Below are 12,550 nucleotides of genomic sequence, written 5' to 3' on the forward strand. Positions count from 1 at the left end.
ATAAACGCTTCCCTTTGAGTAACTGTCCCTGTTAACAGCGTATACCTTTCAGCAGTCCTCACTGCACTATAAATAATCTCGATGAAGATGCAAGGATATGACTTTCACAAGATTGGACAATTGATTCAATCTGTGACCCGCGATCGCGAATAATATTGGAAGGCTATTTAAACAGATGAAGGCCTAAATTGTCTTGCTTGTATCTGAATTAATTTCTCATTCATCATCATTATGAAGTGATTGGTCTATTCAAGCTCTTCAGCCTGCTGGAACGGCGTGGGATTTAAATGAGATTGTAACACAATTTAAATGCTCGCCGACTTTAACGAGGCCAATTGAGCAGCTGCAATAAATACAAATATTTTTCTAAACAGCCTTGTTTTAAATAATTACTTAATGCTTTCATGTTATTTTTAAGTGGCAATCTTTCTCTCTCTCCTGCTCAGAATATCACACACTTATTTGCTGAGAAGGCGATTTTGGAAACGACTTTGTGTTTCTTTGTGCTTTGTAGATGGTAGCATGCGTTTTGCCGTCGGTTTTTTTCCCCCCTTCAGAATCAACATCTCGGGGTCCACAACCTGGCACCAATGGTGAGCTGGGCCTCGGTTTCGCCCTAATGCGGTCTGATATGTCTGCCCCCGCAAGAGCCAGGGAAAAGCTGGGTGATGGGAGAAATTTGCCGTTTAGATCAAGTCACTTATCCAGACACATTTTAGCTGGGTCTTGCAAACGAATCCGTGCAACCACACTTACAAATGACACCCCAAAGAGTGGCGTCGTTTCTGACTTGTCCTGATAACCACCATCAGCTTGAACAAATCAGAATTCCAGAGTATCTGAAAGGTGTCCCTTAGGAAGTTCAATCTGCCAGCAGTTTGGCTCCCGTGCAAGTCGACTGGAGCGGGTGGAGGCTGGCTGAGGATTTCTTTGTTAGGGAACAGGCCCAGAAAGAGAACCTGGCCACAAGGATTGGTTGGGGGTAGAGTAATTGGAAGAAAATCCCAATTCTTTGGCCCAACCTCCTTTTCCTCCCCCCATTCTCTGACACTACTCCCTCACTCACTCCGGACGACGGTGCTTGGAGAGGATGCTAGGAAGGAAAAGCTCTTTCCACTACGAGAATGCCATTCGTCTGGCCACCCTCGACAACTGTCCGCCCGTGACACCCACGCTCTTCAGCCGACATATGGCGAAGGGTGTTTCCTCGATTGCGGAATAATGGAAGCAATCGAGCGGGAAAAGCCTGGAGAACAAAAGAATCTTTTAAACTTTTGCGAAAGTCCTAGGCTGGGGGTGGGGAGGCACGCGACTGCAGCGGGGACCTAAGCTCCCGTTTGCCACGACCGTCTAGGGCCATATACCCCTGGGAGGCCTGGGGTGAGAGGGTGCATTCTGAATCACCTCTCCCTCTGACTGGGATGGGGGCAGAGGGACTCGATGTCTGGAATGTGCCGGCGCGGGTTTCCCGGTTGGGAAAGCAGGGCCGATATAGTCACTAGAGAAATCATTCGTGGGACAGACAACATTGGGGGATGCGATCAAACTGCAGGCCAGGAAAAAAAATGGGGACAAGGGTGGAGGAACCAAGTGATTTGCTATGTAACTGGGCAATTTAATGCCAGAGTTAAGGAGCTGCTGGCCGGAATCATTTCGTCTTCGGAGGCTCTGCCGAGCTCATCCTCCTTATCCTGTTGTTTAAAATGAGCATTATCCCAAACATATGCAATGCAATCAGTTTGGTCACACTTACAAGAACACGCTTTAATAAGGCAATCAATCACTCGCTCACAAGACGGCGACGGCTCGCGCTGACCGCGCACTCGGGCTGCTGGGTGGCTGGTCTTCCCTTCCCGGACCGATGGACCGCGGCTGAGCGCTGGTCTGCGCTCCCAGGCCCCGCTGGGTCCCGAATAGGTTGAGGAGCCCAGGGAAAGTGTGAGTCGGATGTGAGGTGTCAGACTTCGCGAGGGGTGACCATGGGCTCTGGGCCCCAAAGAGGCCTAGGACAGGGGAGGGGAAGCCAACGGAGCCGGGAGCTCATAGCTACATGAGTCACTAATAGCTGTGTGAGACCAGAGCCTCCGTTTTTCCACCTGCAAAATGGGACCGAGATGGGGGAAAACTAAGTAGAGATGCTCAGAAAATTGAAAAACAAAAACAATAATACGAAAACAACAGTGTCAGTCCTACTGCTTGGTCTAGCCTTCTCCTTTTACAGATGAAGAGATGGAGGCTGTGGACGAGCAGGGCCTTGTTCACGATCATGTCCCATCCAGCCGCCCCCCACCCCATCACCAAAATGGAAGTATCCGGCCAGATGCTGCTGCCCGCACAGGCAGAAAAGCCTATTTTTAGGTGTGGGGGTCTTCGAGGGAGTGTGAGTAGTGCGTGCCTAGCACCAAACCGCAAACCTTGGCAAAACGGAAATTTCATTATGAAATAATGAGTAATTCCTCCTGGCAAGATGTATTGTTATATATTCCACTGCAATTTGGAGGAAGAGAGGCTCAATTACCCAGAAAATACAGTCAATTAAAGGCTGCTGATTGGACACGAGGCCAGATCATCGATCTTGTACTTTCCAATATTGCTGCAGACACCTCATTTTCCCTCCCTATTAACTGAAAATACGCCTGGCATTACGGCAACCCGCAGCCCATTTACCTGTCGCAAGCAATCTTGGTCCGATGTGAAGTAACCGAGAAATTTGCCGGGGTTTGGCACCTGGAGCTTCCCAACTGCAGAGGGAGCTGCTCAGGGCTGGGGGGTGGGGTGAGTGGCAGAGAGGATACTGGAAACTTCAGCACAAGGCTTTGCTTGGGAGGGCGGGGGGTGCTATGTTTGGGAGGGTTTGCTCTAAACCCCAAGGGGGGATGGAGGCAGATTAAAGAGTCCCCGCCTGCCCATGGATACACCAGCAGAGGACCCTTGAGTCCATGCAATCCTGAGCGCCCAGCCTGCTGATGACACCCATCTCTTCAGAGACAGCCACAGTGGCTCTCCTATGGGGACAGAGGGTGACAATGAGGTGGCCACTCAGCACTGTCTGTCCCTTTGCCCTGACCAGAATTCCATCCTTGGAGATGACTTCCAGTCTGAAGAAGATTCAAACCCTCCCATCCCAACTCAGGAGTCCTCCTCCCTCCTCTCCCCTCACCCTAAGATGCAGACCCAGCTTGACCAGCAAACCCAGCTCTCTGCAGTGCTCAAGCTCCACCCCCACTACCTCATTCGTCTCCACCTTGGGTTGGGGTGGAGGTAGGATCCACAGAGACCAGAGTCCAGAGTCCCCTTTCCTCAAAGGGTTGGGGCAACTGGAGAAGGAACCATCAGGGTGAGCCCCTGATGGGATCAGCGCTCTGCTGGGCCAGTTGAGCCAAGTCTCCTAGCATGCACAGAATTAAGGAAACTTACACGCCAGGGCAGCTCAGCTCAGAACCCTCCTTCTCCACCTCTGTGCAATGTCCATTTGGAGCCTCCCAATGCCCAATAGAGGCTTGGGAGACTGTGTGTCCGTCTTTTGACTCCTTGCCTACCCAAGCCTATGACGGCTGAAATAGTCATTTAAAAGGACTTAACATACTGCCCGCTGCCAAAAAATTTAAAATGCTAAAGTGAGAATCATATCCAGCTTTATTGCAACATGGTCAACAAATTGTAACAGCAAATTCTTTGGGCGTCAAAGGAAAACCAAATCAAATTCATTCCCTACAGGAAGAACCACTCCCTCCCAGTCAGGGTGAAACTTGCCTTGGAGGTAGGGGGTGGGGTGGGGTACAAGTTCTCCTCTCTCAAAAATTGGCTGCAAGAATGACTGTGGAAGTGAGAGTTTGGGAGTGGTTCCCAAACAAACCCTGATGGAGGGGAGAGACAAGGTCCCCAGAAGGGGCAGAAGGCTCCCGCTAGTAATTGGAAAGTCAAGCCCCATTGGCAGCTTGGGAGACAGAAGAATGTAAAATGCCAAATGCAAAGGGAAGGGCCAGAAAGCTCCTGGTGAAGGGAAGGCAAGGGCTGGAAATTGCTTCTAATTTGCCACCAGATACCGAGGGAGAGAGATGAGGTCCCTGCTCCCTAAGCTCTTCCCTGGGCGCCTTGTTAACAGCTCAGCTCTGGACTCCACGGCCAGCCAGCCGCATGGTGATCATATTATACATTCAACATTCAAAAACCCTCCTCACACACATCGCTTACTAATCAGGGTGTGTGTTGGGCTCAGGGAGAAGAGGCTTGGTAGAAGCTGCCAGGGGAGCCTGGGGTATCTGCAGCCTCCCTGCCCTCGGTACACAAAAAGTAGGGGTAGAGATGAAGTTACAAGAGAGATATCAAGAAGCTAGGAGAGAGGAAAGAGATCAGGTGGTGGTAGATGCTAGAATCAGAGAATATTGTGAAACTGAGGCTCCAGGAGGGTCAGAGAGCCCCCAGCTTCCTAGGGAGGGCCAGGATTCTCCGCCGTAGTAAGTCCTCTCCCTCTTTCTCCTAGATGGCTGGTGCGTTGCCATCCACAAGCCCCTTGCCATGCCTTGGAAAAGCTGGCATAGATTAATCTCTACCTGCTCTGCATACACAGCATTTTGTTCCGAGAGACAGCAATTTCCCTTTCCATTGCGTGGGCTTGGCCTTGGCAGGGGGGAGGGGTTCCAGGTGAGAAAGGGGTTGGGAGTGGGGGGCTGGGGAGCTTAGGGGCTGCATATCGGTTGCTGTTGCAGCTAAGTTTGTTTAGCTTTGGAACCACGGCCTCAGCCCGGGTCAGGGGGAGTGCGGCCGGTGAAGAACGACAAAGAGGCGCCACCCCAGAGGAAGGTCTCTCAGCCACGGCCTCCCCACCCCCACTCTTGCTCCCCAAAAGCGCCAGCCACGGCCGCTTCCCGGGCGTCCGGATGCTCGAGGCCAAATCCCGCTGGTCCTCAGCGGCCCTCTTCTTTCCCCTCGGTACCCCGGGGGCGGGGAGGGGCGCTGTCTTGAGTCCCCGGGGGTTGCCCACGGGCGTCCTGGAGTCGGCTGCCGGCGGGCGGCCCCTTATCTCGTGAGGGGCACCTCCTCCCTCTGGTCCAGCGCCACAGAGGAGGCCTTGCTGAGCACGGAGGGCGCGAAGGTGAGGAAGGAGTCCGAGCGGGAGGTGGAGGCACAGGTGAAGTCCGAGGCAGCGGCGGCGGCGCGGGGCGCCAGCCCGTTGGCCGGGCCGCCGTGGCAGGCGAGGCAGGAACAGGGACCGCCGGCCGCGGTGCCCAGTCCGTGCGCCGGGCCCGGGTAGAGCGGCGGGTGGCGGAAGGCGCACAGCAGTTCGGGCCGCGGGTAGGGCTGCGAAAGCACGCGGAAGGTGTCGAGCGGGCGCAGCGGCCCGCTGAAGGGCGAGGCGGCGGCGGACGCGGCGGACGCAGCGCCCAAGCCCACGGGCGAGTAGTAGGGCAGGGGCAGGTGCGACGGGAAGGGGTAGGGCAGGCCGCCCGCGGCCGCCGCGTGGCTCATCATGTACGTGTAGAAGGCTGGGTCGGCCGGGTGCGGCCAAGTCATGGCCAGCCGCTGCCGCTTGTCCTTCATGCGCCGGTTCTGGAACCACACCTGGCGGGGAGGAGAGGAGCGGGTTCGGCGGCCGCGCGGGCCCGGTGCGCAGAGCCCAGAAGTCCCGCCCCACTGCGGGCGACGGTGCCGGCAGCACAGGAAAGAGCGGAGGCGGAGCCCCTCTGGGCGGGGGCGGATGCAGATTCCCCCCCGCCCCGCCCCGGAGCTGGAATCCCTCCCGGAGAGGCTCAGGGAGCCACTCCAGTCTCTGTCCCTCCTTCCCTCTGCCCACGCCGCCAGGACGCCGGAACCCGGTGTGGATGGCAAAGTAATGGGGGCACCGAGGACTCCACCGGTCTGAGGCGGCGGGCAGAGATTCCCCGGAAACATGTCCCTTTCCTGCTGCTCTCGCATGGGGCACTTCCTTGTCACCTGCACAGGCACTTCATCCCCGCTGTTTATTTGGCTAGGAAAGGGACCGTCAAGCGCATGGCAGCCGCGCTCGCCTAGGGACCGTCAGGTGGGCAAATTGCTGGCACCTGGCACCTGCACCAGGCCTAGCCACCCCCCGGCCTAGCTGCCATGTGGGCAGGGAGACTCCAGGCCCCAATTCCTAGCTAACGATTTAGGAAGTGGGAAGCTGGTATTTATCTCCTCCTGACTGGGTGCACCCCGTCTTCCTGGTCCCTGGAGCTCTTACCTTGATTGTGGTTTCCGGCAGGTTTAGAGCAGCCGCCAGCTCACATCTCCGAGGCCTGGATACATAGTTCTCCCTGTAGAATTCCTTCTCCAGCCGTGCAATCTGCTCCCGGGTGAAGGCAGTACGGTACCGTCGCATCTGGTCACTAGCACTGCAGGCCAAGGTGCCCTGGGAGCCACCGCTGCCATTGCTTTTGGGAGCCTCGCCGCTGCCATTGGGACTGCTGGCCAGTGCCTCGGAGCCAGGCCCTGTGCAGGGAGCCCAGAGTATACGCACACACAGCACACACAACAGACACACAGACACTGCTCATGTAGGGCTGTAGGCCAAGGGTGTGTATGGAGGGGGTGATGGAAAGGGACATTCCCCTTCTCAGTAGCCTCAGACTCTGCCTCTGCGGGGGTGGCAGGGACTTTGAGAACCCAGGAATGGAGGACAGAGGCTCACCATTCAGAGGAGCACATAGCAACCATTAGGCCTGGCTGGGCTGCTGTTTGGGAGGCCTCTCTGTAAGGCCTGCTGGGAACAAAAGCCCCAGCCACCCTGGCTACCTGCCTCGGGGCACAGGGGAGATGCAGCCGCTCTGAACTTTCTGCCCACCATTGACAGGTGTGGGCAAGGATATGCATATCTGACAGGCAAGTGAGTTGAGATGCACCTTTGTGCTGGAGCGTTGCCGGAAGTTGGGCAGGGACTGAGTTTCCTTGCTTTGTGTGCCAGGCTGCGGTGCAGGTGTGGGAATGTGCACTAGGCTGCATATGTTGTGGAACGGCACAGGGGTGTGTGAGTATCCTGTTACCTCACTACGTATGAATGGAGTATGGATTAGTCTGAGGGTATGCTGTGCTTAGTCTGGGCTGAGTGGACAAGATGGTAATGCGTGGTTGTGGGTACTCAACAAGGTGTTGGCTGCCAAGGCCAGGGGGTGGTTTTTCGTCCATACCAGGCTCTTCTCACCCACCCGCACGGCTTTGTGGAGGAGTGTCTGCTGGTGGGCTCTTCCAACTAGCTTTCCACCCCTCTCAGGGAGACTCCCTTCCTGCTCATTCACCCCCCCCCCCCCCCCCCCCGGTCGGGGGGGGGTTCTCCAGTTACAGCAGTGTGACGGCCCCCCCATATGAGTGTAACCCAAGGAAGGGGGGGCTCCTGCCCCCTGCAGCTCCTTTTCCTTTGGGTGGAGAAGTGGGACTAGGAAGGAAAGGGGAAGGGGGGAGGGCCAGAGCTCTGCCTTTTCAAATGCAACCGGAGACCAAAGGCAATTAGATCATTGGGACCATTTCCGACCTGGCGCCACCGAGCCCGGGAAGTGACAAGGTAATTTGGACCTCTGACCGACGTGCAAACTGGCCGAAGGGCCGCAGCACCCGGGCGCCCGAGTTGGCCGCGATTTTACGGTCCTTTATGGACTCCCGGCTTCCGCGCCTGGATACTCCTTACACTCCGCCAGTCACAAACTGCCCGGACCCGCGTTTGATCTCTCCCACGCCGGGAGAAGGTGTCTTCCCCGCGCCGTTGAAGCAGTACCTCAAAGCTCTGGGAGGTTGGGGTGCGCTTTGAATCCCCGTCAAGCCCAGGGCTTGCGTCTCCCTCCTTCCCCCAAAGCACAGCTGTCACCCTCAGTCCCGCCAATGCCAGAGCACAGAAGGAGACCCCCCTCCAGGGCGCAGATAGCGGGGAGAGTTGCTCAGGTGGGTCCCCCCAGCCACCCCGCCCTGGGGGAAAGGAGTGTCTTCCTCTCCTCCAGAGCTGAAGTGGAAGGTGGGCGCGTTGGGAGGCCGGGGGAGAGAAGGGGCGCGGTGGCTACCTTTGCTGTGCTGGTACTCGGCGTTCCCCGTGGCGCAGTCCGGGGTGCAGCTCACCTCGATTTCTTCATAGAAATCCGACTCGGTGTCCGAGCTGCTGGGTTGCCCCTGGCCTGAGAGGCTGTCGGCGGAGGCAGCCGGAGGTCCGGGGCCGAGCACTGCGGCCCCGGCTGCCCGCGACTCGGCGCCCGGCCGCGCAGCGCTGCCTGCTAGTCCGTCGACCGGCTCCTCTTCCAGGCCTCCCCCGCCGCGCTCCCGGGCGGCCGGAGGACCAGCCCGCGGACTCAGGCAACCACGGGGCACCATCTTCTCGGGCGGCTCGGGCAGCGGGCTGCCCACGGCTTCGGACAAATTGGAGACCCTCTTGCCAACCAGAGTGCCAAGCTGACCCCCATCCAGAAACATAACCATGTCCTTTCGGCTCTCCATCCCGGGCTCTCAGAGTGGGGGGAGGGGGAAAGACCCAAGTGAGCTCCTAGCCCCCCGGCTCCCTGGGTCCCCAGCGGTCCGACAGATCTTGGCTGCGGGGGGGAGAAAGAGGCCAGGCGACTGGGCGAGCGCGGAGCGGCCGGAACGCGGTGTCGACGGTGACAGCGGTGGTGGCGGTGGGGAGCTGGGGGTCACCTTGTGATGCGAGCGCTCCTCTGTGCCGCACCGCCTCTGGGAGGAAGCCCCATTGCCCTCTTCTTTCTAAGCTGTCATCCTCCTGCTGCAATCGTCATTACAGTACCGCTGGTGACGCCACTCGGCGAGCGCAAGTGGATAAATAGAAACGTCTGCTACAGCGAAGATGAAAGGAGACCCGCAGCTAATGGCTCGGCAGTGATGCGCCAGGTGTGGGCCTCGCTCGAATGGGGAGGAGAGTGTGAAAACAGAGAGACACACACACTGAGAGAGGGAGACACCCAGGCAGAGGGGATGCAAATGGAATTCAGCAGAAAGAAAAGAGAGCTTAACGCGGTGAGTTCCGCAGAGGCTGCGGGACTCGGTAATTGAATACGCTTTTGATATATTTTTTTTTCTTATTGTTGTTCGGGCTTTTGTTTTCTTAACTTGGTGCCTTGTTCTAACACCGATGAGAGAATCCTTAATTTTAGAATTTTAGAAGTGTGAAGGCCGGTTCACAAGCCTCCCTTCTCTCGTCATTATTACAACTGCCTGTCCCTGGCGAGCTAACCTCGCCCGGGCTCCAACGTCTTTTTTACCAGCTACTGAAAAGCATATTCCCTCCCCCGCAAGTTGTCTGGAGAGCTTGAGCCTGGGGTCTCTTTCCTCCCTCCTCTTCCCTCCCAGCCCTACCCCCAGCTGTCTCCTTCCTCCTGGGAACTAAAAGAGAACTTTGCCATTTTTCGTCCCCAAGGGGCAAGAGATAAATGTCTTAATATTTTTCTTTAAAGACGGCCTTGGCTGCTGACTCCAAATGTTCGCTTTTTTTTTTTTTTTAATCCCCCCCTCCCCATCTAGGTGGCCTTAAGCTTTCCACAGCCCAGCTTGACCTCCAGAAGGCTATTCATGGAAGAAATCGCTTTCCCATTTGCTCGGGCCTCGCCTGCACTTCAGGTATGTAGGGTGGGGAGAGGTTCTAAGGGTAGCCTTTTTTCTTCTCTTGCCTGTATTTTAAGGTATTTGTTCAGAGTCAACGAATTCCCCCGAAACAGGTTTTGGGAGTTCAGAAGCGCCGGCAAATGCGGCTCCCGCAGTGGCAGCGGCAGCGGCAGCGGCAGAGGCTCCTAGCTGGGAGAAGGTGTTATTCTCACCCAGAGATTTGGTGCAGGGGTCGAGAACGACCAGCACGCAGCATTGGGGTTCACAGAGGGTTGACTCGCAGGGTTCCCCCTCACGCCCTGCCCCGGGGCTTTGGTCCCCTGCTCCAAAAGTGGGTGGCGTTGGGAGAGAAGAGAGAGAAGTCATCGAAAATGCCATGAAAGCACAAGTGACTGGGGTTCTCATCAATCGTCGCGAACAGAAAGGGGTCCCCCGTGGCAGGGCTGAGGGGCGTGAGCAGTGCTGAATATATTTGGGAACAGCCACAGGCTCCCTCTCAGGTCTTCTTCCAGGGAAGGTGGAACCCATTAGGAAACTGACCCCTTGCCAGCTTTGAGCAAGTGTGCCCGGGCCAGGTAGGTGGGCTGGGTCTCTCCCCACTTTGCTGAGGCTGGGAGGCAGGCCCCTCCTTGGCTCTGCAGCCCTACAACTCTCCTTTCTCTGTCCCCTCCTCAGAGCTTCTAGCGCTAAGCTGACAGCCGCAGAAGTCTGCCTTGCACCACCTCCTTCTAGATGTTCCAAGACAAAGCCCCAACTTGTGAAATTCTAAAGAAAAGTCCCTCTGTCACTAAGTTTTTTCTTTCTTTGTGTTTTTTTTTTTTTTTGGTCTTCTATCTCTTACTTTTCTCTCCTCCTCCTCCTCCTTTTTCTTTTTCTCTACTCCTCTCTCTTCTCCCTGCCTCAGTCTTCCTATCTGTGGGCTTCCAGAGGTGGTGGAGGAAACAAGGAAACAAAGTCCCTTCTCAAGTACTGCCTTTGACTTCCCCCCAATTCCATGAGAAGATGCTCATTAACCTCCCCTGGGGTGGGGTGTGCAGAAGGATCTGGACGGTAATGTTTGCACAAACGTCTCCACTCCCTGGAACTCCCAAAGCCACCAGGTGCTGAGCACTGCTAGCCCCCAAATCCTGGAGAATATTTTACAGGTGAGAGGAGCAATTGGGATCAGATCCCAGAGGCTTTTGCCCTGGTGCAGAGTTGTCCTAGGGTGCTGGGGTGCCCTGTGCTTTCCAGCTGGTAGCCAGAGGCTGAGGGAGCAGTTGGCTTCCTCTTTCCTTCCTGTCAAAGTCGAGCCACCAGCGTTTGTGTTAGATCTGCCACTGTCCTCCACCCTCGGCAGGGCCCTTCCAGCACTGGGCCTGGGGCGCGCCTTCCCTCCCCGCCTTCATCCCCCGCAGCCCTCCACCAACTTACAGCCGGCCCCGCTGTGCTCACCTCCAAGAGGCCAGCTCCTCAGAGGGACTCCTGGTTCCCTGCCCCGCCCCGTCCCGCCCCCACTTTGCATTCAATGGGAGTGCTCTGCGTTTGATCCTCTTTTCCTCTGGGGTTTTCCCTGCGAGATGAAAGCGGAGTAGGATTGAAAGATCAAGAGGTGGCACTTGCGTCTCCTTCCTGGGTCCGGCCCATCCGAGCGGGGCTTCCCCTTGCGTCCCAGGAGGAAGGAGGCTCGAGTCCGGGTTCAGCCTCTCCGGTAGGGGGGCTGCCTCCTTGTGGCTTCGGAGCTGAAGCTTCAGGGATGCCCCATCCCTCTCCCGGTTCCTGCCTCCGCCCTTTCAAAACGCCTCAATTTTCCCTGTCTTTAGGGGCCTAAGATGCCCCCGAGCGCAAGAGGAAAAAAAAATTTTTTTTTAACCAAATGTCACTTCTTCCAAAAGCATCTTTCACCAACATCAGATGAAGAGGTCGAATTTTTAACAAGAGAAAGAAGAAAACAGGCGGGACTCGATAAGAGCACTGTTTCTGGTTGGGGTTTTGTGTGTGTTTCTTTTGGGGGGTGTTTGTTTCTGTTTGGTTGGTTTTTTGGTTTAGGGGGAGGCGTTTTGATAGCGTGGTTATCACTGTGTCATGAAGGTTATTCCCTACGCGGCAGGAGAAAAAAGGTAAATTCGCAGAGGGGATGCAGCCCGCGTCGCCGAGGTCTGGGCAACCTCATAAAACCAGAGAGGGGGTGATAGCAGCCTAACTGGGGTCCGGTCCGGGCCCCCACGGCTTCTCACCTCCCTCGGCGGGGAGGACAACCCCCTCCCCTCCACGGGCCTGCTGTCCCCTCCCCCGCTGGGGCGGCGGTTTTAGGTCCAGCCGGCTCCTCAGGGATTGAAATTCTCCGGACTTCAAAAGCTCGCGGCTCCGCTTCCGCCCGGCTGGGCTGGGCAGGGGGTGGGTGGGAACCCCGGGGAGGAGACGCGGAAATAAGATGCGCGGGTTGTGTTAAATGGAATCGGAAGCCGGGCCTGGGCACAAGACGCGCTGATCCGCTGGAGCCTCTTCGCTTCCCGAGAAAACCCCGGCTCCGGAGAGCGGCGGCAGTGGGTAGGGAACGCCTCGGTGGCCTGCGGACCCTTTCGGGGCCGTAGTCTGAGGCCCTGAGCACCCTCTCCAGCCAGCTGCGGGGCCTCCCGACAGCAAGCACGAGTCCCCGCCGAAAGGAAGGGGCGAGGAGACCTGGGACAGGGGAATAGGGTTCGGGAGCTGATTTGGCTGCTTCAGTGCCAGCAAAATATTGATCAGGGAAAAGTTGTTTTCGCTTCTCACTTTAGTAAAATGTAAGAACAAAGGGAGCTTCCCTTTGAACAATAAGCGTCGCCGGGCTCCCGGGGCATTGATTTGGGGCCCTCGGTCATCTTCCAAGCTGTGGCGCGCGGGCTGTGGCGGTCGAAGTTCCCGCGCGGCTGGGTCGCCGCTGCTGTAATAGTGGGAGGTGAGGGGACTTCTGGCGGTCGGTCCCCGTCTCATCCCTGGCAGCTGCCGACGCCCATTTGGGAACCCAGAGCCCAGAGGTACC

At 56.9% G+C, this 12,550-nt stretch overlaps 1 protein-coding gene across 2 annotated transcripts; it reads right to left on the minus strand.

The window, feature by feature from the left end:
* Nucleotides 1-4,894: 4,894 nt before the first annotated feature.
* Nucleotides 4,895-8,768, minus strand: EVX1 (even-skipped homeobox 1). 2 transcript variants are annotated; one of them, XM_027101322.1, is made up of 3 exons: nucleotides 8,007-8,666; nucleotides 6,203-6,450; nucleotides 4,895-5,562 (listed from the first exon to the last, which is right to left on the minus strand). In XM_027101322.1, exons 1-3 carry the CDS (start codon nucleotides 8,431-8,433, stop codon nucleotides 5,020-5,022), a joined length of 1,218 nt encoding a protein of 405 aa, XP_026957123.1. In that variant the 5' UTR covers nucleotides 8,434-8,666; the 3' UTR covers nucleotides 4,895-5,019. The 2 variants fall into 2 exon arrangements, with proteins under 2 accessions (XP_026957123.1, XP_026957124.1); XM_027101323.1 differs by having other exon boundaries at nucleotides 5,020-5,562; nucleotides 8,062-8,768.
* Between the last annotated feature and the right edge of the window lie 3,782 nt (nucleotides 8,769-12,550).

This window comes from Aethalodelphis obliquidens, unplaced genomic scaffold (assembly GCF_003676395.1).
Source record: "Aethalodelphis obliquidens isolate GAN/ISIS:26980383/991018 unplaced genomic scaffold, ASM367639v1 scaffold5, whole genome shotgun sequence".
Lineage (NCBI taxonomy): Eukaryota > Metazoa > Chordata > Mammalia > Artiodactyla > Delphinidae > Aethalodelphis > Aethalodelphis obliquidens.

What these genes read in the sequence shown, in the direction of transcription:
- EVX1 (XM_027101322.1), bottom strand. Translation starts at nt 8,433, where the DNA reads ATGGAGAGCCGAAAGGACATGGTTATGTTTCTGGATGGGGGTCAGCTT. An exon ending in CGAGTACCAGCACAGCAAAG is followed by an intron (nt 6,451 to 8,006) that starts GTAGCCACCGCG and finishes CTCCCTGCACAG; the next exon opens with GGCCTGGCTCCGAGGCACTG. An exon ending in TGCCGGAAACCACAATCAAG is followed by an intron (nt 5,563 to 6,202) that starts GTAAGAGCTCCA and finishes CCTCCCCGCCAG; the next exon opens with GTGTGGTTCCAGAACCGGCG.